Here is a 27,041-nt window from a genome sequence, read left to right as displayed (position 1 = left end):
TCTCACTATCAATTTCGAGTTCTGCCTTTCGGGTTCAACTCCGCCTGAGGGTCTTCACCAAGTTGATGGCGGTAATTGCAGTGAATCTAAGGAGGGGAGGGACACGCTTCTTTCCCAACTAGATGACTGGCTTTTCAGAGCCCTTTCTCCTGAACAGGTTCTGGAAACATTTCAACAGCACCTGCCACTCCCTCCACAAAATATGCTTCCCCCTCAACTTCAAGACGTCCCAGGTAACACCTTCTCAAAAGCTTCAATTTATTGGAGCAGTCCTGGACTGTTTCTCGGGGAAGGCTTCACTTCCCGAGTTGAGGGCTCAACATATCTTGCAGATTGTAATGACATTTTAGAACGTCCAATATCTACCAGCATTCAACTTTGAGGTTGCTGAGCCTCATGGTATCCTGCATCTTCCTGGTGTTGGAGGCCTGTCTGAGGATGAGGTTAAGGGAGAAGTTACCTCCTTCCTAACTGACCCATTCCTCCAAAACCATTCTGGGCCCTTTCTCCTCCCCTACTTCCTCCTCCACCTGTGGTGTCCACCAGGGCTCCATTCTTTCGCCCTGGCTCTTTAATATATACCTTTCTCTGCTGGCACGCCTCATTTCCTCCTTCTTGCCCAACTTCCAGTGCTACGCCGATGACAGACAAGTCTTCTTAAGAACGTCCGACTGATGCCCTTGCACATTCCTGCATCCCTGACTGCCTCTCTGCCATCCAGGCCTGGTGCACTGCTAATGACCTCTGCCTCAATGCCAGCAAAACGGATTCTCCTTATGGGGTCCCCTGCACCCTGCTTCTTCCCATCACTCTGGCCTTTCTCCATGGGCTCACCGCCTGCACCCTCCTCTGAAGCCAGGAATCTTGGAGTCATCTTCGACTCCTCCCTATCCTTCATCCTTCATTCCTCATATTCAGGACATTGTCAAGAAGTCCCACTTTCAGCTCTTCCTTGTCAAAGGAACTCTACCCTTCCTCACCTTCCCCCAGAGACTCCATGTTACCCTGGCTCTGGATCTCTCCAGTCTAGACTATTGCAATAGCCTCCTCAATCTTCCTTCATCAACCCTGCGACCCCCTCCAGGTAACCCAGAAAAGGGCAGCAAGACTTATCATTGGCCTCAAGCCAAGGGACTGTATCTCTCCTGCCCTACAAAGCCTTCACTGGTTTACGGTCTCGGCACAGATTAAATTCAAATCCCTCTGTATCATTCACAAGTCTATATGGGGCCGGGACCACTCTATCTTCAATGCTTCCTGACCAAATACTCCCCTCCTAGACTCCTGCGCTCCTCTGGCACAAACTCTCTGCGTGTGAAGCGGTTTGCTAAACCGAGCTGGTGATCCTTGGCGGGCTCCATCCTGTGGAATAGCCTCCCTCTCCCTCTGCGTATTGAGCAGGACCTCCTTTAAGTTCTGAAGAAGACTCAAGACCTTTCCCTTTACTTCTTCCTTCTCCTCCTCTCTTTCCTGCTAATCATACAGTAGCGTTACTGATGTGCAGGGCCCTTTATGTATGCTTGGGACCCTGACCCCCCCCCACATCTCCCCTCACAGCCGCTGTTTACTTACTGCACTTACTTAGGCTCACCCAAGGGAGGTTGCACTTAAGTTCTCCTCTTCATAGCACTTGTATTTGTATTTATTGATTTATAAAGCACCTTACACCAAAGCGCTGTACAATGGAACAACATAATACATAAACAATATAACGGTTGAATCAATTACAATATGAATCAACAAAACAATGAGAAGAGCAATTAACTGAAGGGAATAGGGAGAAAAGGGGAGTGGGACTGGATAGGGGGGGAGTGGTGGAGAAGAGTAGGAGGAGGGAAGGGGAAGGGTGAGAGGGGAGGCAGGAGAGGGAGGAAGATAGCCGGGGGGGAGAATAAGGAGGGGGGAGCAGAAGAGGGAAGGGGTTTCAAGGAGGAGAATGGAGGAGAGATTTAAGGGAAGTGCGGAATGAGGTGAAGGTGGGGTAGAATGGATAGCAAGAGGAAGGGAGTTCCAGTGTAGAGGTGCTAGGAGTTGGAAGGAGCGGAAACGGGAGGAGGCACAAGGGGGACAGAGGTACAGTGAGAAGGAAATGGTCAGCGGACTGAAGGGAACGGGAGGGGGAGTAGAAGGAGAGAAGGGAGGAGAGATAAGGGGGAGCGAGACCATGGAGAGATTTGAAGACAAGGCAGAGAAATTTCACTTCACCCCGAGCACTTATCCATGAGCACCACAGAACCTATCCCTACCCCCTCCCCTCTGCACTTGCATGTTCTGAACACTTGCAAGGCATACGGCATATATTTATCTCCCCTCCCTGTTCGCATTATTTGTTTTACTAATTATTCAATTATTTCTTTGTTGTATTTCATTGTTTCTCATCCCCTGTCCCCACCCTGTTGTCCTGTAGGCGCTTTGAAACAGTTTCGCTAATTGTATAAGCGCCTAACAAATGATCAAAAAATAAATGAGGTCCCTCCAGTGTGCCCTCAGATCGATCCTAATGGTCTCAGTTCTCAGGCAGGATGACAGACCTTCAGGTCCCGAGCAGGATAGCACAGGATCTCCTGTATTGGGCCTGCAAGGAGAACGTGCTTTTGGCAATACTTGCCAGAGTTGACTGTAGTCACGGATCCCTCCCTCATGGAGCCATGGGTGATCAGACTGGCGCTGATGGCCTTTTTGCCTTCCATCCATCGAAGGAACATCCTGATGATGATGGACAACACGGTGGCAATGCATTACCTGAACAAGAGTTGGTGTTGGGCCACTACCACTGTTCAAGGGTGCAATGCAGTTCTGGTTTTGGGCTCTAAAAAATGGGATCTCTGTCCGCTGTTAATCTCGGCGGATGGTCTGAGCAGGCTGAGCACGAACTCCCATAAGTGGGAATTGGCTCAGGCAGTCATTTTTAGAGATCTTAACCTTTTGGGGAACACCTGAAGTGGATTGGTTTACTTCAGTATCAATAAGAAATGAGACCTTTTCTGCTCCAGGGAATTTCCTCAGAGAGGAGCTCCTGGGGACGGATTTGTAGTGGACTGGGAATTTCCACTTCTGTATGCATTCCTACCAGTTCCCGTCATCCCTCATGTCATTAGGTGATTGAGGAAGTTCGGGAACGCCATGATCCTGATTGCCCCAGATTGGGCCAGGAGGACGTGTTATCCAGAACTTCTAGACATGTCCACCTACCTTCCATTCCTTCTTCCTCAGAGTGTGGACCTACTCTCGCAAGAGGGAGGCCATCTTCACTCGGGAATCAGAACACTGAACCTTCAGGTCTGGTTTCTGAAAGGCTAAGATATAAAGGTTGGGACTTCACAGAAGATGTTATCAAGGTTTTTATTTTGGCTAGAAGACCAGCAACAAAAGCACTATACCGCTGCCATTGGAACACGTTTTGCAGCTGGAGTAGGGCTAAATATATAGATCCTTGCTCTTGCAATGCACTGCTTTCTTTTTTGCTGCAGGTGGCTACCTTTAAGGGATATTTGGTGGTGTTCTATATTCAAACGCACGTTGGGACAAGCCTCTTACTTTAAGATGCCTATTGTTCCATCCTGGGATTTAAATTTAGTACTTACTTTTTTTAATGAGAGCGCCTTTTGAGCTGCTTCATTCCTGTCCTCTCAGGTTATTAACCCGGAAAACCATATTTTTAATAGCCGTCACTTCTGCAAGCCGAATCCTGAAAACCACCAACTACAATACCAGCTTTGTATCCCCCTCCTCACCCTTCTAAGGATCAAGAGAGGTTATACAGGCTTAACCCGAAAAGGTCTCTTAGGTGACATTCTAGAAATGTAAAAGCCATCAGACAGGATGACAAACTATTCATTGGTTACACTGGTCACAAGTTGGCCAAGCTGTGACCAAGCAAACCCTGTCAAGATAATCTTAGGAGTTTCAGAGTGCTAGTCAATTGCCAGAAAAATTGCCCCATATTTTATCGGCCCATTCCACCAGGAGAATGGCAACTACTTTGGCTCTACAAAAAGGTGTAGCAGTGCAGGACATTTGTAATGCAGCAACATGCTCCTTTCTCCATTCTCAAAGCGATTTTGCTTAGCCATCCTGTTGGGTCAGAATACTCGCTTTGGAAGAGCCTTTCTGTACATTTTTAGGTGCTAAATAAAATGTAACAAAAATCCACTTCTCCCTCCCCATCTCCAAAACTGCTAAGGGAGACTATCTAAGATGAGGAATCCGTGGGAGGAACATGCATCAGAAAGAACATTACAAGGGCTGAGTAATTTGTTCATCTCAAAAGGTGCATACAGTGTTACATATGTGCAGTGTATACAAGTAGATGGCATTTTCTTGTTGCAAATGTGCAGTGCTGTGTCTCATTCAAAATATGGCTTCTTCTCTTTATCAGGCAGTCAAGCACATGGCGGAGCAAAGCTTTCCATGAGCGACAGCAACTCGATGGAAGACGACCCCCGACTTCTTCCAGACAAGTGCCTGCAGAAGACAGCCAAGGTATTAACTCTCTCCTAATCTCAGTTTTTCCTGGCTAGGTACTCTTAAAGTTCCCAAGGCGCTCTTTGTAGATTGTAGACAGGCCCACCCCATCACTCTCACCTTGTAGCGCTGACAGTCTAAACAAATGACTTCCAACTGGTAACTCAGGAGAAGGTGATGGTGCTTTGAAGCTTGACAGAGGACATCTTTTAGAAGATGTTTCAGAGAAACAGCCTGCTCCTCTTCGCCTTGCCATGGCCTCCACTCAAGTGATGGTGTCTGAGGCAAGACAAATGTGTTAATCTGTAAAATTAAGGTAACCTCAAATAGTGGAAAATTCAAATAAATTCGGATTCAAAATCAACAGTTTGATTTTTCTTGGGCAAAGAATGCTGGTTATAAATGAAAAATGATTACTTCTGCATTTCTCTTCAGTGGTCATCAGAATGTATCCAATGAGTACATCTTTGGACATTGGAACTGATTTTTAGCTGTACAATATTGTGTAGCATTTGGTCTTATTCACCAAAGTGAAATCTCTTAAACCTAATCTTAGGAGCACTCCACACCTTGGACATTTTTATGCATATTTAACATAACTGTCGGAGGCCTTAACACTCAGAAAGCAGAGGTGCACTACAAATGCGAGTGGTAGTGTTATTTGAGATTTCTTATTGTCCCCTTCCTGCTTGAAAGACACTTTCAGGCTAATTTTCGAATCCCCTGAATCATAGAAAACAAGTGTTAGGCGGGCGTAAATGTGTACGTTTTTCGTAACATTTTTTTCAGCTGGATTGAAGTCATGGAACAGGATAAGTGTTTCCACCTTAACTTGCATTCCTGCTCTGCCTGCAAAATAAGGTTTGGTTTTACACCAGCATGACATTTTGATGCTGTTGTAAAATCAGTAGATTCTTACGGTCTCTGCTTTTTAAAAAAACATTTGTTGGTGAACTTTTTAACACCTACTTGAAGCTAGCTGATGCCACAGCATTGCATTGCAAATGCCATCTGCCATAAGAAAATGGGAGGCAGCGTATACATATTTTGCAAAACGATGTGTAAAAGAAAGTAGATATGTGATTTCGCCTGCTGAATACTTTCTCTTTACACAACGTCTTGCAAACATTGGAACCGAAGTACACCCAAGTGCAAACGGAGGTTATCCACTGCGTGCAATTAACACTTTATAGAAAAGCATGCCCAAAGTACCGAACTGTGTCTGGTCTAGTTGAGAAGGTGGCTTTTGGGGCCATGGGCTAGGCTGGGGTGAAGATTACCATAGGCTGTCCATTTCCTGGGACTATTGGATGACCACAACATTTGGCTTTGCATGTTTAGCTAAACCAGGTCTAAGAATCTAACTGCTTTTTTAGGTGGTCTACATTTTGGAGAAGAAGCATTCCAGAGCTGCCACCGGCTTTATCAAGCTCCTAGCCGACAAGAACAGTGAGCTGTACAGGAGGTTTGCCATGTTCTCTGCTGTGGACCATCGTGTACCACGCATGTACGTGCCACTCTCTGATTGCCCAGATGACTTTGTGGCCAGGCCCGAGGACTACACGAATACGCTCTTCATCTGCCGGATCGTCGACTGGAAGGAAGACTGTGTCTTTGCTCTTGGGTAGGTACTTGCTCGCATTTGTTGGGCTAAAACCATTCCCCTACTGTTCTCTTGTCTTCAGATTTATATGGTCTCCATACACGCTGGGGACACTCGGTACACTAAATGCATTCCAAATGGAGACAAACAGATGAAAAAACGACATGCATGATATATGATATGGCATTTATAACGCGCCTATACACGGGTGTTTCAAGGCGCGACGAGGCAAGGGAGGGGAAATAGAGGGAAGACAGAGATAGCGATCGGCCAGGTAACATTGGGATCACGCAAGTGCAGGGGAAGGGGAAAGTGCAGGGGGGGAAGGGGAAGGGGCAGTGCAGTATATAGGATAACAGTAAAATAATAAAGACAAATAAAAGATAAAAGTTCGGCCAGCTGGTGGCAGGTGCAGGGGTAAGTGCAGACATCAGGAGTCAAGTGCTAGTAGGTGCTGTAGGGATACAGAAGCAGTCCCTGAGATCACAGGGTAGCCAGGTGACCAGTGCAGTTTCAGATTCAGCCAGGAGGTCAGTAGGGGAGAGAGCAGAAGCAAAGAGGAAGTTCTTGAGGTGCTTCTGGAACCGGAGATGGTTCTCCTCAAGTTTCAGAGGGGCAGGGAGGCCCCATCAGAAAAAAGGGATCTGCCACCAACTCTGTCACCAACTCGCTGCTTGGAGAAGCGACTAACCCTGAGGGAGGTGGAGACAGATGAGCGAAGAGCTCGAGTAGGAAGGGAGTTTTGAAGATATTGAGGCCACAGGCTCCAGAAGGCCTTGAACTTAATCCTCTCTGCCACTTGGAGCCAGTGCAGAGATTTCAGTCCTGGAGAGATACGATCCCTGAGCCTGAGGCCAAGGACAAGTCTTGCAGTCCTGTTTTGGATAAGTTGCAGAGGGCGGAGAGTAGAGGCAGCCAGATTTAGAAAGAGGCTATGTGAGTAGTCCAGCCTGGAGAGAACCAGAGCTCTGGAGACAGTGAGCTTCTGGGGGAAGGAGAGGAAAGGAAGAATACCTCTGAGTAGATGCAGCTGGTAGTGTGACTTCTTAGAGATGTCGGAGATAGGAGGAGAGAAGGCAAGAAGGAAAGGGCGGCGTTGAAGATGACCCCAATGTTTTTAGCCTCACAGGTGGGAGCAGGAAGAGGGCCAAGAGGAGCCGGCCAGAGAGTGACAGGAAAGGAGGGAGCGGGTGTGCCGATGAGGATGATCTCATTCTTACTGGCATTAAGGCAGAAATCATTGGCGGCACACCACTCCTGGATGGCGGACAGTCGGAGATGAGCGAAGGAGAAGAGGTGGCAGAAGTGAGCCTGAAAATGAATTGGGTGTCATCTGCATAGCACTGAAAGTTGGGTCAGAGAGCGGCAATGCGGTGCCAGGTATTGGTTGAACAGCTAGGTAGAGAGGTTAGACCCCTTGGGAACACCACAGGTAGAGATAGAGCAGAGGAAGGACCCAAGCTGGACCTGGGAGGGTCAATCGGAGAGGAAGATGGTCAGCCAAGCCAGGGTACTGATCGCTGACACCCATTGTTTGACCCGTATCTGTTTCACTTAAGTTCCCAAGTGTAAGTGTATACGTTTCAAGGCAGATAATAGATCTTTCTTCTTTTTTGATATGCTGTCTATTTGTGAATGGGGCTAAAATAGCTGAAATGCTCGCCATCGGATTAGTGTTGAATTTTGGGTGAAATCCACTTGGTTTATGATATGGCATTTATAACGTGCCTATACACAAGTGTTTTATCATTTTGCCTGTGGAGTTATATCCATAATTTCGGCTGTGATATTTTATTTTTTTCTTCTGTGCAAAATTTCACATTTTCCAAATTTGGCTTCTAAGGTGAAAATGTTTGAGCTACTTGTGGGCTCCTAAATGGCTGAACAAAGTGAGTGCTTGAAGCAAAAAGGAACCAAAACTTAATTTCACCCAACACAGAGAAACTACTGTAAATTGCTCTCCTCCGGCAAAGTGGAATTATGTTAAAGGTATTTGTACCGCGCACCGTCGCCAACGGAATTGGTCCCTGGGCGCTCTTGCGGATCTGTAAACGATCGGGTGGGATGGGTTAGTAAGGTGAAGAGGGAGTAGGATAGTGAGAGGAGTGGTGTTCTGTTGGCAGCTTCAACTCAGTATACACCGGGTGCTGAGCTTTGGTGCGGGTGTTGGATCGGTGTCAGTCCGCGTGTGCTGTTGCTCAGGCTTATCTGTTGTTGCAGTGTTGTGAAGTGCGTGCGGCTTGTTGTGCGAGAGATGGTTGTGAGAGTTTTTTGAGTGAGATAAGTATGCAGAGTTTGAGCTTATATTGGTTAGTGGGTTACCTGACCTTTAGCATGCTAACATTGACAGTTTTGTCTAAGTGTGGCACTTGTTGGCCTTCACAATCCCATCTAGATGCGGCGCAGGCTAGTGTTTAGAAATCTGTCTAGGTGTGGGCATGCTAACATTCACAGCTTTATCTGGATGCTACGCAGCCTGGCGTTCACAATTCTAAGTGTGGCACATGCTAACATTTAAGTTTCATCTAGGCGCGGGCATGCTATCCTTCAATCAATCCTATCTAGATGCGACGCAGGCCAATGTCCACAATTCCACAATTCTAAGTGTGGCCTATGCTAGTCTTCAGGTTTCGTATAGGTGCGTGTTGAATTTGTTATGTTGAATTTTTCTAGTTCCACTTCACTGGTGAAAACTTTGAGATCCACTATTGTTGAATAAGTCGGTCTTCTTTTGTACAATTTGAAATAGCTTGGTCTTACATGTTCATCAGCCAATAGCCACACTCCTAAACTTGGAATTCTTTTGCTCCCCTCCTCACATGCACTTGGCTGTTTTGAGGAAGGAGAAACAGGACCTATATCAGCTACCTGGTAATTTGAGCAACCGGAATATCCTTTGGAATGCTGTAGGTCTCTGTTTTCCAATTGTGAGCAAGACGTAATATGGGAAAAGGTCAGTGGGGGTTGTAGCCACTTGAACCATGATAGGGCAGACTCATCCCTTTGTTAGGAAAGGTTTTGTTTTTGTTGCATTACTCCCATAGATGTCAGTGGGACATCCAATGTTCTTGCTATTGTCTGCATTCTGACCTGACTTTTTGGAGACAAGTACATTTCTCCGATTTGCTTCCCTTGCTTTTGCTCACTTTTTATGGGGAGACTGACCAGTCTCTAAGACTATCAGCACTGGGAGAAACCATATCCTGTGACAAATCCAGGGAATTTGTCCCTTCTTGCCAAGAGGGAGATAACCACTTAGAGACTAGATAGGTGAGCCCGCTATGCCCAACCCTTGCTAGTGGTTTGGGCAAGCAGGATTTCACTGGAGTGACGCCTGTGAGGGCTCAGCAATGAGAGGCGGACAACTTTTTGATGGCTGTTCAAAACTTGCCATTTTATTCAAGTATAAATAGCAATACATGCCTCACTATCCCTACTCTGCTGAGCATTTCCCTGCCTAACAAAACTAAAGAGGAAACACTGTTAACACAGGATGCCTGGCCCTCACACTAAACCTCAAATACACAAAAAATATATATGGCAATTCAATTAAACAATGGTGTTCACAGTTTCTCGATAACCTTTTCAGTAACCTAGGTGAACTTCCTTCCCCCAGGATTCAAGGTTAATTCATCCCCAATGTTCGGCTTTTCCACCACTTTCAATTATCCAAGAAGACTTGACATACTTCAAAGAAATACAGCTTCTATAATTGTTAGTGAAACTCAAGTCTTGTTAAACAGGAATTCTGCTTTTCAGGGTTAGGATTTGCAATAGGTGTATTTGTCAGGATCATTTCACAGTGCTGCTGCTTCTACTTCAACAACTTCACTTCTGCTAACGGTTACCATGAGGGCATTCTCGCTTGATTTATAGCTTTCTGCTTCACTTGTACCACTGAAGTCTTGCATCCACTGAAACTCGGATATACCACTACAGCTCCATTACTTGTGACCCAAGACTGGTTTTGACAAGATTCATTTTAAGGTACTTCAACCCCTTCAAATAGGCAAGGCACTCTTCCTCTGAATATCTCTCTTAAAAAGGGGCAGCTTCTTTGCCGCTCTTGTCTGTCTGCCACAATAACAAATTAGGTTTGCCTTTGACCCACTTCTCTCTTTCTCTCAGTCTTCGGCAGAATAAGTTGTCAACTTCCAATAATCTTTAAAAGCAAAATTACCCAGAAACCTTGGTGCTACTCTCTTGGCTTCAGGTAATGCTTGCACACTTGTAACTTAGGCACGGTTGAACCTCTATTGGGCTCACCTTATTTGCTGTATTGCTTTCTGGCTCTGATAAAGGTTGCTTTCAGTCTTAACAAGGGAATACTCTTGGCTTGGACAATGTTTGCTCTCTCTCCAACTGCAGATACAATGTTTAAACATCCGACTTCTTTTGTGACCAATGGGTGTTTGTGTGAATAAAGAGGTAAAGTTCACTCTTCACTTGGAAAACGAAATTAGGCACACTTGACCACCTCTTAAGTTTTACAAGGTTAAATGTTCAACAATGACTCTTCGCAATGTTCGTTCTGCTTAATGAGACACTCGACCACTTCTTTATAAGTTTAAGGGTTTAACAAAGGCTCAACAGTGTTTGCTTTCACGCGACTAAGATATTTCTGATCACGCGCAAATGCTACTTTCAATTGGCCCGTTGTTAGGAACTTGACAAACTACTTCAGTGAGCTTCTGCTTCTACTGTAAGGAACTCATGGTTGCAGCATTAAAGGCAGATGCAAGTGATCATAGTTCAAGGGAGTGTAACTGTAAATGCAGGGTGGAAAAATGCCTAATCTAAACCTAAATCTAAGATGGGAGCAAGCTTCGACCATCAAAAGAAAAATAAGGCCGTCCTTGTGGCGTTGTGCCATATACTAAAGAATACCCTGTTGCCAATTCCTTGCAACTAATTGCAGAAAGTGTGTGGGATAGGGTTTCAATAAAGAAAGGAGTGTTAACAAATAAGTCAGGATGTGATTGCTAGGGGTCTCCCTTCCACCTGTTTTCAGCATGGAACAAGGTGGGACATTGGAGCACAGCACATGCTCAAGCTTTCTCAGCACGAGCCAACAGTTCTGTTCCAGCTATCAGGTTCTTCGATGGTTAAGTCTCTCTTCAATACAAAGTCTCTTGCCTTCGAGTGCGTGATGTATTCAACAACAAAGAGTACCTTTCTAAATGGACTTTGGATGAGGAATTTTTCACCCCTGGATCTACCTTGACCAGGCTCGGACCCACTTGACAAGGGCAACAATTCACTTCCGCTGGTCTTCCAATACTACTTACTTTTGCGAGTCTTAATGTCTTTTTAAACAATTCCCCAGGCTTCGCCCTTTTTTTCGGCTTCCCTTTGCCGGGTTCACTCTTGCCAACTTTTGCAACACACTGTTCAAGCGCTCCTTTCACCAAGCGGGCTCCATCTCCCTTTATTTCACAATCTGTCGGTCAGGCTTTTGATGGTACAGAGAATTTTATGAGACCCCTTTATGACCTCTTTGACCTCTGCTCCCCTTTTCTCAAGGGCTTCTGGTTATGGTAGTCTATACCATCGGCTAATTGCGTTTCCTCTGTGAGCCCCCACTTGGTGCTGGACTCCCCTGTCGCTGGTTTCCCCCCTTTTTTCTCAATAGTTTCTTTAAACCTTTCAAAAGTTCAAATTAGCTGGCTTTCCTTCTCTTTGTAGTCAAGGTTGGTACCTCTGAGACAAGCGTCTATCCCCGGCTTGGTAATCAGCGGAGCAGCGTCTCGTCTACCGTTGATATCTTCAGAAATACACGCTGGCTATTGTTCTCAGTCTTAGGTTTCTATCTGCAGAGGTTTCACGGGTCTTGGTCGGAAAGGGCAAGGTCGCTTCTCTCCTTGTCACCCTCTCGGTATGCACCATCTTTCACCTCCTCTTGAACTGCCGTGCTGAGTTAGCTTTCATTTTGTGCGGTCTGCCTTGCTCATCCTGTGCTCTCGTATTCCACCTTTGATCACTGTGGGAAAGGGTCGTCAGGTGTGTGTGATTCTCGTCAATTGCCTGACCCTTGTATTGGGATATGTCGGGTAAACGGCTCTGGTGTTAGTCTGTGGTCTTTCATGTTGTGCGAAAGTGTGTCGGAAAAGTGAGGGGGGCAATGTTTTGAAATATCCTACGTGGTAGGATGGGTTAAATGTGTTCTACGATTTTATAGCCCTCGTACTAGGTTTGGGTAAACTTGGGAAAGGGAGAATGGTAGGGTTTGGGGAATGAACAAAAATGATTTGTTTTTATCGTGACCGGATCAGGGGGGTTTAGGGGAATGGTAGTGTGTAGTCAATGCATTATATTGGGGCTTTGGGAAAGAATAATCAAAGGGACATGCAGAAAAATGACTGAGTATTCGGGTATGGACGGAGGGTTTGTTGGCTTTGGCTAAGGGAGATTCATTGGGAGGAAGGGGGGGTAGATCTGGAGCAGCCTACAAAAGTTTCATGGACTTCACTATCCTCACCTTCTTGCCCGGTATAATACTGCGTCTCCCCTTGGTTATTTCCCCAAGCATAACCCCAGGCTCCCCTACCCAGGTGATCCTCCCTTGCTCGTCCACCCCCAGGGTTGGGATCTGAGAGCACCGTCCCTTCCCTGGTCACCTGAATAAGGGACTCCCGAGGTCTACTTGGGAGAATACCCTCCGGTTTCTCTCATTACACAAGTGAACATTATGCTGGATACTGTTGCCAGCGGTGTTCTGCAGGTTTGACTCACTAGCTTCTGTGATCCTCCTTCCATGTGTTGCACATTTTTTACTGCTTCTGGGTCACTTGGGACCTACACCCTTACTAGCTGAAGGTGTCTACGGCCTGGCCACTCCACTACGGAGCCCCTCACTCCTGAAACCCACAGCTTGACAACAGCTCTTCGCCTCCATCTCTGACGCGCTCCCTGCATGGCACCCACTGCAATCGAGCTGACGTAGGGAAAGGTAGCCTTCCTGCAGTCCTTCCACTGCGCAGCCTCTGCACTTAATAGTTTGGGGGAACAGCACCCTCTCAGAACAAGCAGGTGAAATCTGCTGTATCCACATTCTGGCGACCCTCTGGTTCTCCCACTTATGCTTGGTTTGCTAACACTGTGCCACCTTCTTTCTGCCTCTACTGCTACTGCACACACTCCATTCACAGTTCCTGCTCCTTCTCCTTGACTGTACCTGAGAGAGGGCCTTTTAAGCCTACCAGGTTCCTTCAGATGTGGGCTGTTTGGCATAATTACCCAAGTACTGCTACACCATAACTCTTCAGTCCTCTTCCTCGTCCCAGTACTTATGGGACTTGTAGTCCTTAACAACACAATTAGTTCTTTTTACTTCTGCTGTTTAGCATACTGCCATCAAAAGTGTGGTATTATGTGAAAAGTTTAACGGGGGTTTCCCCAGTCTTCCTGGCCTGTTCAGCCCCCCTCACCCACCGCCGGCCCTCATGTGATCCTCCCGTAGTACACAACCCCCAGGGTCGGTATCGGGAAGCAGCTGCCTTTCCCTGGCCACATGAGATGGGTCCGAAGCCAGGTTTCTGGGACGTATCATTACTGATTCATCACATATGTTCCCCCTAATGTCGCTGGTTTTCTCAGCCTGTAAGGGAAATCGGGAAAGGAAATCGACATTCCCGTTTCTTGCCTTGCCGATGTTCCACTGAGAAGCAATAAGGCTGTAAATCTAAAAACCAGCGCATGACTCTAGCGTTGGTATCTTTCCTCAAACTTAACCGTTTAAGAGAAGCATGAACAGTAATCAATCTAAACTTGCTTCCTGTTAAGTTTAGTTTTGTTTATTAATGTGCTGGAACAGAGCCCTTGGGCATAGAAGCACAAGTACATAATGCATACACACATTAAACATAAATTCAATGAACAAAAACAAATGATGGTAATCAAAACAAATGTCACTCAAAAAACAGCTTTCCCTGAGGAAACAATCAGTCCAAAATAATTCTTAACTTTGTGGAAGATGACATAGACCTGAGGTTTTTACATTCAATCAAAAACAGTGGTAGGTCACTTTGACCGCAACCAATAACCATGCAATTCAAATTATCAGTGGAACACTAGTTATTAACCTGCACCATGCGAAGGACTCTCAGGTCCTGAGTTCTAACACAACCCTGGCCCATTTTCTATGTAACCATGCCAACACTTTGTTTTTAAGTGATTCTCTTGATTCTGGTTAATTGGACTTCTCAACATTAGTGAGAAGAAAGTTTGGGAATCCAAAATAAATCTCCTAAGCGAAGAATATTCAAGCACGGGCATATGAGATTTCCTTAAATGTCTTTTAATAGGACGTGGTAATAACCCTGGTCCCCAATCCAATAGTCTTTGCAGGAAGGGAGGACCCCACACGTCCAACTTATGCTGCAGATCTAGGAATAGGATTGACTTGATCAACTAATTTATTCCCATGTCTGAGGGTTTCCTACTAAGCATTATAGAATTAACATTTACATCAACATTTGGTTGACAGCACTGATCAGCCTTTAAATGTGTGAGGTCCTTTTGACAGGATTTATCCACTGTTAAGGTATGTACCCGGGGAAACCTTGAGTCCAGAGACTCAGCCCAGATACTGAATTCATGCACATTAGCACAAGTGTTAAGATCATGTATGATGAGGTCCTTCGGATACTGCCATTAGTCCTCATTACCAGCAACACTGACCCATTTCTTCACAAATGCGGAATGCCCCACAACCTCCCCAATAACATCCTCCATCTGATTAAGTTGGAGACTGCATTGCCAAAGTGGTGACGGGTACAAAGTCTACTTGATTATCCATTCCATTTTCTGGTGAGGCTTCCAAATGATTAACGGGGGGAACCAACTGACCAGTGGGGGCCTCCTTCTCTAACTCCAAATGAGTAGCAATGATGGACTAAATTGGATCTAAAACACATTCAGCATCAACGGAATTAGGGAATTGAGGATTCTCATCTACAATTAGTCGTCTCCTTCGAGAATTTAGGGCTAAACCTTCCAAAATGTGGCTTCTGCTCCTCTCTGAAGCTGGGGATTCAGTGGATGTTCCCGGTTTAATTTGTACTGAACTATTACTTAACCCCGTAGTATTTAAAGTGTTATTGCCGGTTTGATGGCATGGCAAGGGCCTCCAACTCTAGAGTGGCATAGTTCTTTTCCCGATCAAAACATTTCAGCTTACACAGAGGATTGGATGTTCATGGAGCTGACATAATACTGCTCCTAATCCAAGCCGTCTGCTGACACCTCCTGTCAATTTAACTATCGCCCTATCTCTACTACCCCCTTCCTGGGTAAACTCTTGGAAAAGTTGGTCCTCCCTAACTGACCCTCCACACTGATCTTGTTGGTTACCTCCATGACCATGAATCTGGATTACCGGCATCAAGAGGCACGGAAACTACTCTCCTGAACATCTGTGAAACCATGCTCGCAAATCCCGACTCCAACTCTCCTGCTGTTCTCATTCTCCTCAACCTCTCCTATGCCTTTGGCATGGTCAGCCATTCCATCCCCATAAAGCGACTGTGACACCCTTGGCATCATTGACCGGGCACTGGATTGGCTGACCTCTTTCCAACACTTACCGCCCTTGCCAGCTGCAACTGGGCATTTACACCTATGTCCCGTCCCCTTTCCTCCGTTCTGTATGGGCGTTACTCGCTAGGGATGGAAGCGGAACCTTTTTCACCAGAAAAAATCTTCTACACCTTTTAAATTTAGAGGTGCGGCCCTGGCAGCATGCGCTCCCCTAACTCCGCTCATCGGTGAGACTCCCCAGTCCTCTTTTCCGCGTCGACTGGAACGGACCAGTAATTCACCAGGGCTCCTGGGTTAGGCATTGGGCCTAGTAATTCCATGCGCTCTTCCCCAGAGAAGTGTTTTTGTCTTCTTCCTTGTCTTTATTCAAATGCCTCTTTCGCCACGCTGCGAGGGGCTCTTCCCTACATCCAACCCCAACACTCTCGGCCTCCGCTGCCTTGGCCTCAACCACGGTTGCGAAGGCTGCTCTGCATGCAATGCGCCGAAACCTTGCCTGCCGAAGAACAGGCTAGCTCGGTGGAGGGAGCTCTTGGGAAGGTCGCCTCCGGATGACTTGAAGGAATTTGTCAAGCACAAGTCCAGGCCCAAAGTAGGGGCGTTTTTTTCATCCGTACCCGCAAAGGTGAATCCTTTCCCAGGAAGCGCACCAGTTGGAGGAACTGTACCAGGGCGGGTACCAAGGCTGCTACAGCTACCAGCCACCTGGCCAAGGGGCCACGAAATCCTACCGGTGATGTCACTGAGGGACTGCAAGTTTCTATTGCCGGGTCTATGCCTCAGCGGCTATGCCCTAGTACCGAAAAATGTCTGAAGGGCACCTGTATGCAGCACTACCAGCGACACAGCCGAGGGCAATCAGCCTACCAGGCCTCGTCCTGAGGTGCAGGGTAGGCCTCAACCTCCACAGTCAAGAGTCTTGGAAGAGGCTGGGCCCAGTGCAGGAAGCACCACGACACAGGCACGTAGCCTGAAAAAATGGCCGCCGGTCCAGAGAAAATGGCGCCTTGCCCGACACCATCCCCCTTTGGGGAACAGGTAGGGAACGAGTTTCCAAGTGGGACTGGTCTTCACCGGGCACATGGCCAACGGCCTACCCTTCCTTGTCGCAGGGCAGATAAACCCCGCAGATCGATAGGCAGAGTGTGTCCAGGTCTCAGCCCATGCCCGCTCCTCCAATCGCTCCACTGGCCTGTGAAGACCATTTTTTTTAAAGTTTATGACCCCCATGAAGTCTCTGCGCATGGGCCTCATCCTCAGGGATGTGATCAGAGACATGCTCCCTCCAGTTCTGCCACCGGCTCCCACAGCCACTCCGCCCGTGGTTCTAGCAACCACACCCATTGTGCAGCCAAAGCTGCCACTTCCAGCTCCCACCACGCAGGCTCCCACGCCTACAACGGTCTTGGCTGCCCTGCAGCCGCCACAACAGCCGCAGGCCCCCGTCAGAACGCTTCAGCCACAGGCACCCAGCACTCTCCTCCAGCTGCCCCAGACCAGCAGGACACTTTGGTGGGCACGGATGAGGAGGAGGACCCAGATACACCATCGTCGGCCAAGGCCTTCCGTGAGCAGCTCGCCGGCTTGGCTGTATACTTGTGGCTTCCTCAGCCTGAGGTGGAATAACCGGAGGCAGGGGTACTAGCAGAGTTCCTTGCTCTACGCCCCACGTCTAGAACGGGGATCCCGATGAAAAAAGACCTGGTGGCCCTATCCAAGAAGGGCTGGCTTAAAACCCATTTGCCACAGCCTACCAACAGGTGCAGCCTACCAGCAGGCGCCTCAACGCCTAGTTTAGGAATATGGAGTGGGATCCACTCTTGCTTTCGGCACACCCTCAGCCACACTCCTCTGTGATCGCTGCAGCTTTGCTCTACTCCAAGCCACAATTGTCTTTTGCTACATCAGCCTCAGCACGCCTGCTTAAGGAGAAGATCCTGGAAGCATACGGGAAGATTTATTCCAAAGCTTCCCTTCATCTTCGTCAATCTAATGCGGACACTATTCTCGCCGCTGTCAACCAGAGGCTTTGGTGGAAAATCACGACTTCCTTCTAGAACTTCTGGTACAAAGCCAGGCACGCTTCAAGGCGGGGCTGGCAGAGGCCAAAATTTAGCACAATACAGTGAGTCCACGGTGGCGCACATTGACGCCTCAGGCCAAGCGATTTGCATTGCTATGGACATGAGAAGAACAGCCTGGAAATGGGCGACCAAGTCATACCCGGACGTCCAGGTGCGCATACTGGATCTTCCTTTTGAGGGTGGATATATGTTCCAGTCCACTATGGATGTGGAACTGGATAAGAAGAAAAACAGTTCAGACTACCAAATCTTTGTCCATCCACACTAAGACCACTCCTAAAGCGTATAGGTCAGACAAGGGTTGGTCCTTCAGTGGTTTCCGGGGCTTCCGGGAACGACTATCCAGGCAACCAGACGGGTCTCCGAGACAACACTGGCGCAAACACAAGGCTGGGCACACGTTTATTTTATTTTTTTCAGTCCCCCTCAGCCAGAAAAAGGTATGATACGCCTATCCGGGTCCACGTGTCTCCGGTGGGTGGCAGGCTTGCCCTTCACTCTCATTGCTGCCCCATGAGGTTCACTGACCCTTGGATACTCTTATTAGTGTCCACGGGCTACCGTCAACCAATCCCTCCTTTCCCTCTCTCCTCTCCTCCCACAGATTGGAGCAGCAACTCTGTTGTCGGAAATTTGCTCGTTCGTAGAGACACGGATTTTCGCCATACACAAGAAGAAACAGGCGCCCTCATGAATAATCTACATGAGTTGGGATTTTCCATCAATCTCAAGAAGTGACAGCTCTAGCCTACGCAGAATCTAAATGTCCTGGGTCTCATCTGGGATACGAGCTCCGAGAATTTTTCCCTCGGAAGACAAGATCACAGCCATCAAGAGGGCCATGGAGTATTTTCTCAGCAGAGCAGTGTCCTCGGTATGGTGGTACAAACGCCTCCTGGGGATCATGGCAGCATGTCTCCTGGTAGTGCCATACAAAAGACTCAAAATGATGTGCTTGCTGTGAAATAAAAGAAGCGACCAGGTAAGTGAAAGACAGCTTTATTGTCTTTGATTTGTGCAGCATACCAAGAGACCCCCAACCCAGGCAACATCCAGGGTCCAACTGATACAAGTTAAGAAACAACACTCTGAAGGAATAACATTCTGAAAGCTGTGACATAATGAAGATCCATTATGGAACCATACAGTGTCATTGCTAGCCAATGCAAGCACTGACATAGCTTGCAGATATTGCCACAGCAACCAGCAAAACATTTACACACAGAACCTATATACAACATTTGCAGCTGCACTTCTCAGCCTCCTGGAGTACCGACACCTCAGTATCATTCTCCTTGGTGGCCGGCGAGGCATGGTTCTTGGAGCTGCTCAGTCTTTCGGACCAGCCAACGATGCACCTTGCGCTGGGCCCAGCTCACCTACTATCTCAGCAGGGAGGCACAGTCATCCGCCCCACCCCCCAGAAGTTAGCCCTTGCAGCGTAGTTCCTGAACAGGTCACACTAAGGCATCTGCATCTGTCCCAGGCTAAACTAGACATTATACAGGGTGCTAAGAGCGATGCTACTAGGAGCCAGTACAAAAGCAAGTGGATTAGGCTTTGTCACTGGGCGGAATCAAAGGAGGTTGATCCTCTGACTTGCACATTGATCGACGGGCTATCCTTCTTCGCACACCTCGCAAACTCAGGGGTGCAAATAGACACATGCCACACCTATCTGGCGGCCATCGGAGCCTACTGGAACTTTGAGGAGGTCTTCTCATCCTCCAACCCGGTGGTTAAAAGACATCTGGCAGACCTCACCAGGCTCTACCCGCCTATCAAGAAGCCACACCCCGTGTGGGACCCCAACGTAGTGTGGTCGCTTTGGCGCATAAACCATTTGAGCCAATGGCATCTGCGGACATCAGGCTCGTCGCCATTAAGACAGCCCTCTTGGTAGGTCTTATGTCTGCATGGAGGGTTTGTGAAAGGTTGTGCTTAGAACTCGCCCAGCGTTCTTTCCTAAGGTAGTCTCTTTGTTTCACCTGAATGAGGAGATAGGGCTACCTACTTTCTTTGCAGACCCTAAGGATGAAGCTCAGAGGGTACTGCACTGTCTAGATGTTATACACACTCTAAAATTCTACCTAAACGGATCCAAGAGCTTCCATAAATCAGAGGCTCTTTGTCACCTTCGGTGGGTCAAAGCCAGGCTACCACGCTTCTAAGGCCTCCATAGCAAGATGGATGGTTGCAATCATCAAGGAGGCCTATGAGGGGCAGCAGAAACCACTCAATGGAAATATGCATGCCCACGCTATCGGAGCCAAGGCCACGGCAACGGCATTCCAGAGGCACGTTTCGTGGCAGGTCATCAGCAAGGTGGCTACATGGGCTACGCCTTCGGCCTTCTGCAAGCACTACTGCTTGGATGCCAGCTCCAGGTCTGACGCAGCATTTGGGCAGGCAGTATTAAGGAGCTTGTTTTCTTAGGAGGGTCACCTCTCCACCCTGGCTGTGCCCTGCGCACCTCTAAATTTAAAGGTAATTAGATTCTTTCAGGTGAAAAAGGTTCAGTCTCCCATCCCTAGCGAGGGACGCCCATACAGAATGTAGGAAAGGGGACTATGGACTAGGAGTACGTTAGTTACTGCGGTGAGTAATTTATAATTTCTCCTCCCCCACCACCACCACCCTCTCTACCTGTGGCATCCCCCAGGGCTCTATCCTATCACCATGGCTCTTCAATATCTACCTCGCCCCTCTTGGTCACCTGATCTTCTCCGTCTCTCCTCATTTCCAGTGTTATGCAGATGACACGCAGCTTTCCTTCAAACTTCCCTCTTTCTCCTCTCTCATCCCTTTCCGCCATTCAGGCATGGTGTGCAGCGAATGATCTGTCTCGATGCCAGTAAAACAGAGACCCTCCTCATCGGGACACCTCCGCCCTCTTTTCCTCCTATCCCCACCCTGTTGTGAGGCCATAAACCTCAGGGTAATTTTCAACTCTGCTCTCAACCTCATCCCTCGCATCGGATACCTTACCAAGAAGTCCCAATTCCAGCTCCACCTCCTCAGAGGCATTCTTCCTTTTCCCACCTTCCCCCAGAAGCTCAATGTCTCCATAGCTCTGGTCCTCTCCAGACTGGACTTCTACATTAGACTCTTTTTCAGTCTCCTGCTTTCCTCCCTTCGTCCCATCCAGCTAATCCAGACTAGGGCTGCAAGACTTATCCATGGCCTCAATCCCAGGGACTGTATCTCTCCAGCCCTAAAATCTCTCCACTGGCTGCCGGTGGCTGGAAGGATCAAATGCAAGGCCCTCTCCATCATCCACAAGTCCTCCTGGGGCCTGGAACCACTCTATCTCCAACTTAGCCTCCCTAAAACTCCCCTGCTAGAGCCCTATGCTCCTCTAATTCCAACTGTGACTGTCAAACGCTTCTCCAAGCAGAGAGTGGGGGACAGGTCTCTCTCCTCGGCTGTTGCCTTCCTTTGGAACAGGCTCCCTGACCCCCTCATACTTGAGCCGGACCTCTTTAAGTTCTGCAAACTGCTTAAAGTCTGCCCTTCTCTACCTCTTTCCCTTGTTGCTAATCACCCCACTGCCGCTGTGACCGGTGGCCTGCGACTCTGTAATCTCGCAGGATCCCAGGCCTTCATCCCAGTCAATACCAGCACACCTCCACTGGACTGCACTGCGGGCCCCTACTTTGTGGCTTAATATCCCACCCTTGAGTTGCCTGTACTAGCACTTAGCCTGAGGATCTCCTCCTTGGCTCCCCTTAGCACTTCTCTCCCGGGCCCTCCTCCAGAACTTGTCCAATCCTCTGCTTCTCTTTTCGGCCCCATCCCCTGCACATTGCCTCAATGCACTTGCATGCCTGAAAGCCACAAGGCCCAGTACGACCACGACTGTATATTACTGTTTAGTACTATTTATTTACATTGTCATTTTCCCCTATTCCCTTCCCATTTAGCATTGCAGCGCTTGGAAACACAATTCTCCATCATGGGGTCTTGCATGGATTCACATGCTCATGAATATATTCCGCTATCGTCAGGCTGGGAATCCTCATGAAAAAGACAAAGTTTCACTTTCAAATTGTATTTCTCCTCTAATCTAATCGCTGTCCTCTGAGTCATACTGCCCCATCCAATGACGGCCCGCTCCCTAAGCCCCTCCTCTCGCAGCCATCTTCTGATTTTTACTGCACGCTTCAGTGTTGGGAGTCTTCGAGTTTGCTATGCGAGTTACTTATGTTTTTTGTTCTTTTGCGGAAAGTTTCTATTTTTGTACCACAAGAGCCTGTGCGCTCTTCTCACAATCTGCCAACAGCAGGGATCCATTCAGCGCCCCTCAAGGGTGAAGATTGTCAAAGTTTCCAGAAGGCCATCGAGCCTACTTCGGCCCTCTGACCACGACGATGGAAGAGAATAAAGAAGGAAGGTCCCTCTTGAAGCCTTGCATCAAGTGCGGGCTTCGAATTGTGTTTGTGGAGGACAATCGCCTGCAGTGCCTCTACTGCCTGCATCCGGACCACAAGGAAGGAGATTGTGAGATATGCCGCGGATTCTCCTAAAAGATGACAAAGGACAGGCACAGTAGGCTGGCGGCATGGCTGAACGGCAAGGCCTCTGGCCCGTGCTCCGAGCAGGGACATGCCTCACCCAAGGTTGGTCAATCCGAGGAGCGGTCTTCGAAGTCCTGTGAGGGCGACTCATCCGTGGGGGCCCAATATAAGGCCAAACATTGCAAGTCCGGGTCCTCCGGGTTCACAGCAGAAGCGGGTCCTATGACAGACAGGGCGCGATTGACATGACCTTCCGCCTCCATTGCCAGCCCGCAATCAAGCTCCTCCTGAAGGAGAACGTTGTCCAACCCGGCTAAGCTGCTCAAGAAGCCAGAGATGCTACGGACGGAGGAGAAAAATGCTGAGCTCTCCAAGAAGGCCCAGGCGGCACAGGATAAGTCTTCGTCAGTGATCGAGCTGGTGGTGGCTGCTCTCTCGAAAGCTAAAGGGGCTGACCCTGAGAAGGTAGCCTCCACAGCACCGAAGGTATCCCTCCCTTCTAGGCATGTTCTTACCATGGTGACTTTGACATGGTCTGCCGGCATGCCGAAGAAGGGGACACTGCTGCAGAACCCAGTTCCAGCCCCTCAAGGTGGAAAAGGGGGGGGCAGGAGGCAAGGAGGCCGCTGCTCAGGCTCAAGCCATGGGAATTTCCCCATGGTACACGAGGACGTGCAAAAGGACGGCGACGACAGCGCGGGCCTAGTGTTCCAATCACGCCAGTTCTGCCTACGGATGTCTCTGGACATCCTATCAATCCCCCACACCTCGGTGTTGGAGATGCAGAAGAGGATGCCACAAGGGCCTGTTCCAACAGTCCCCCAGGCTCCCAAGCAACCACCAGCGAAGAAAAGGAAGCGTCACCCGACACCCCCATTTCAGCATCCGCGTCAGGCCCCAGCAGACTCAGCCACGTGTACAGGGACGGATACAGCCACAATGACGGAAGACAATATTGTCTGAGAGGGCAGCAATCAGGGCGTCCCCACAAGACCTTTTTGGGGAAGGTCGTCGACGAGTCCCTGCAGGCCATCAAGGCAGATACGAAGATGGCCCGTGCCCTGGGCACCCTCCAAAAGCATTGCTCTTCGTTTTGTTCCACCAGAGGAAAGTTGAGCAGGTCTTTGAAAGGTATCTCCTCCTCGTACCGTCAGCCTTCCAGATCCACGACCCAGGAAGCCCACAGAGGCCGTTGTTCCAGGCCTATAGAGGAGGAGGACAGCGTTGCTGCCTCCAGCAGGGCACCAGCGCTGAAGCAAGCCTGAACCGGCCAATACGTCGGGCCCCCACCTGTGCACCCCGGTTGGGAGGCCAGCTGATGAGGGTCGTCAGTGAGTGGGAAAAGATCACCACTGACAGATGGGTGCTGGATGCTCCTGCCCAAGGACATACCCTGGAATTTCAACACTGCTGTGCGTGTATCCCTCCGGTAGCCCCTCGGGAGCAGCACATCCCTCAGCTCTCGGAGGAGGTACAGGCCATGCTACGAAAAGGGGCGATAAGAGTAGATTCCCCAGCGACTCAGGGGCTCCGGATTCTATTCCAGATACTTCTTGGTAAGAAAGAAGGCGGGGGCTGGAGGCCCATTCTAGACCTGCGACGTCTGAACAAGTACCTCAAGTCTCAAGCTCAGGATGGTCACGTTGCAGCATGTGCTCCGCCAACTGGAAAGAGGGGATTTCTTGACGTTCTGGACCTAGAGGATGCCTACTTCCGCGTCCCCATTCACAGGAAACACCACCAGTTTCTACGCTTGGTAGTGCAAGGACAGCACTACCAGTTCAAGGCCCTACCCTTCGGCTTGAAGTTGGCCCCAAGAGTGCTCACAAAGTGCTTGGCACCAATGGCGGTCCATCTGCGACTACGAGGGATTCATGTATACCTGTACCTTGACGACTGGCTCATCCAGGCCCACTCGCAAGAGTTGGCTGTCGAACGCAGAGGCGGTCGTAAAGCTGCTGACGGATTTGGGATGCTCCATCAATTATCAAAAGTCCTGCTTGACACCATTGCTGAACTTGATGTTCCTGGGGGCCAGACTCCATACAGTGTCCTGCCTAGTATCACTCTGAGTAGAGGGTAGGTGAAGGAGCAGCGCCGTTGTCGATGAAGATGGCCACGGTGCGGACCATCAAGTCGTTGCTAATCATGTCCTGCATGTACCTCATCTGGTTCTACAGGTTGCAGATGTGACCTCTTCATGAGTTCTTGGACGCTTGCTTGGTACAGGTGTCTGGAATGTTTGTGGACAAGATCACTCTGGACGAGTTCTGGTGTGCGATAAGGTGGTGGGGCATCTGATCCAACATTGCCCCGGGCAGAGGGTTTCATAACCCTCTGTTCTAGGAAACTTTCATGGTGGACGCTTCCCTGGAGGGCTGGGGAACCCACACCCAACGTCTGCATGCCAGAAGCCTGTGGCTACCGGAGGAGAAGTGTCGCCATATCAACATCCTGAATCTACGGGCAGTGTTCTGGGTCCTCAAATCATTCCTTCCGTCTCTGAAGGGCAAGGTGGTGAGGATCTTCACGGACAACACCAAGACTATGTTCTACATCAGGGAACAAGGGGGCACTCGATCCCCGGTGCTCTTTAGGGAAGCACAGGAATTATGGCTCTGGTCCATTGGACAAGAAATGTTACTCCCTCTTCACCTAGCGGGAGTCAAGAACACCATTGCGGATCTCTTGAGCAGGGAATTGCGCTTGTGCCACGAGTGGGAACTTCGTCAGGAGCAGGTGGATCAAATCTTCGGCTGTTGGGGCAGGTCCCAGATCGATCTGTGCCAGAAGTTTGCCAGCAAATGATCTGTGCCAGAAGTTTGCCAGCAAATTCCACCACCCGAGGAGCCTGGGAGATGCCTTCTCCTTTCCGTGGGAAGAGATGTTTCTGTACGCATTTCCTCAATTGCCTCTCCTGCTACGAGTCATCAATACACTCAGGCAGTGCAGGATGGTGCTCATCGCCCCGCCGTGTCCGAGGCAGATTTGGTATCCGGACCTTCTCAGCGTGTTGGCATCGCCTTCGATCAAGCTTCCATCAGGCCCGGATCATCTCGCCAGAGAAGGAGGTGAAATCCTGCATCAAGACCCATGATCGCTCAACCTGAGGGCTTGGCTCCGCAGGCAACTCACATCGTCTAAACTCTAGGGCTGCAGGAGTTCAGGGAGGTCCGCACCAAGGACAGGGCGTTGTGGAATTTAAAGTGCTATGGTCACAAGTGGAAGTGTTTGGCTGCGTGGTGCCGGCCGCAGATTACCCCTCTGAAGGTCACAGTCTGCAGATTATTCAATATTTGCTATCCTTTGCCACGTGCAGACTGGCGCATGCCTCGATCAAGGTACATCTGGTGGCGATCTCCCGCTACACCTGGTCTCCAGGAAGGTCTTCACTTTGGTCATATCGACTCGTCAAGGAATTCCTCCAAGGACTTTTTCGTTCTTTCCCACCAGTGAAGGCACCTACCCTGGAGTGGGAACTAAAGTGGTTCTGACAAGTTTGATGGGGGCACCCTTTGAGCCGATGCATCAGGCCCCTCTCAAGTTCCTCTCGTGGAAAACAGCTTTCCTTGTGGCCAACACCTCTGCCAGGAGGGTGGGTGAGATACAGACCCTATCCTGTAAACAGCCATACCTGACTTTCCTCAAATCGAGGGTGGCGCTGTGGGCGCAACCCTCTTTCATGCAGAAGGTTCTTTCGGAATTCCACTTCAACAAACCTTTATCTGTTTTTTTTTTTTTCCCCCAAATCCTTTGTCTCTGGCTGAGAGGGCCTTGCACTCGCTGGATGTTGCTCATGTCCTGAAGTTCTATGTGGCAGGCACAGAGTTTTCTAAAGACTTCACGTCCGAGAGGGCACTCCACCAGAGCGATCGCTGCGATGGCGGCATTCCCAGCTGGTGTGCCCATGATGGACATCTTCAGGGCTGCAATGTGGAGGTCCAAGCACACCTTCACAAGGTTCTACTGCGTCTACAGGGATTCCAGGGAGGAGTCCAGAGTCGGCCAAGCAGTGCTACGCAACCTGTTCGCTTGAGGCGAGTCTGTTCCAGGGGGAAGAGTTGATTGCTTCTGTTGAGCCTTGCCACCCCCCGTGGTTGTGTAATGCTGTACTGCTGTGTATTTGTTATTCATGAGCATGTGACTCCATGCCAGACCCCATGCTGGAGAAGGAACAAGTTACTTGACTGTAACTATTGTTCTCCAGCATGGGTCTGGCATGGATTTGCATGCAAACCTTCCCTCTGCAGCTCTTCTTGGTCATACTGCCACTTTACGTGCTTACCAAATCTGAAGATGGCTGCCAGAGGAGGGGTTTAGGGAGAGGACTGTCATTGGATGGGGGCAGTATGACCCAGAGCACAGCGATTGGTTTAGAGGAGAAATACAGTTTTAAAGTGAAACAGGTTTTTCTTTTTCCGAGGATTCCCAGCGTGACAGGAAATATTCATGAGCATGTGAATCCATGACAGACCCATGCTGGAGAACATTAGTTACAGGTAAGTAACTTGTTCCTTCTGTTGTATAAAGCGCCTTACATATGCTCAATAAAAAATAAATATATATGGGAAGCATCTGTTTGCAAAATGAAAGGGTTGTTGAAATCTGCCACTTTCAAAATAGGCTCACTGCACAGTATATGTTTCAATTTATCAAAATTATTTTGCCTCTACAACTTCTCTGCGGGGTTACATTCTTGAGTTTGTCAGTAAGAGGGCCAGAGATGGACGAAACATTCAGAATAAACCTTCGATAATAATGAAGACCCAAACAGGCTTGTGATTTTTTTGTTTTGTTTTGGGAGGGGGTGGGGGTTTCATTACAGCATCAAGCCTA

General features: G+C 48.8%; 1 protein-coding gene across 2 annotated transcripts in view; it reads left to right on the top strand.

The window, feature by feature from the left end:
• DIS3L2 (DIS3 like 3'-5' exoribonuclease 2) overlaps positions 1-27,041 on the top strand; it is a 2,640,663-nt gene that overhangs the window by 1,125,463 nt on the left and 1,488,159 nt on the right. For both annotated transcript variants that reach the window (XM_069617547.1, XM_069617548.1), the window contains 2 exons: positions 4,379-4,482; positions 5,841-6,088. In XM_069617547.1, the coding sequence (XP_069473648.1) occupies positions 4,379-4,482; positions 5,841-6,088 (352 nt within the window). The remainder of the gene's footprint in view (positions 1-4,378; positions 4,483-5,840; positions 6,089-27,041) is intronic.

Source organism: Ambystoma mexicanum, chromosome 10, assembly GCF_040938575.1.
Source record: "Ambystoma mexicanum isolate Mex_15411 chromosome 10, UKY_AmexF1_1, whole genome shotgun sequence".
NCBI lineage: Eukaryota > Metazoa > Chordata > Amphibia > Caudata > Ambystomatidae > Ambystoma > Ambystoma mexicanum.
This window is presented reverse-complemented; position numbering and strand designations above follow the sequence as displayed.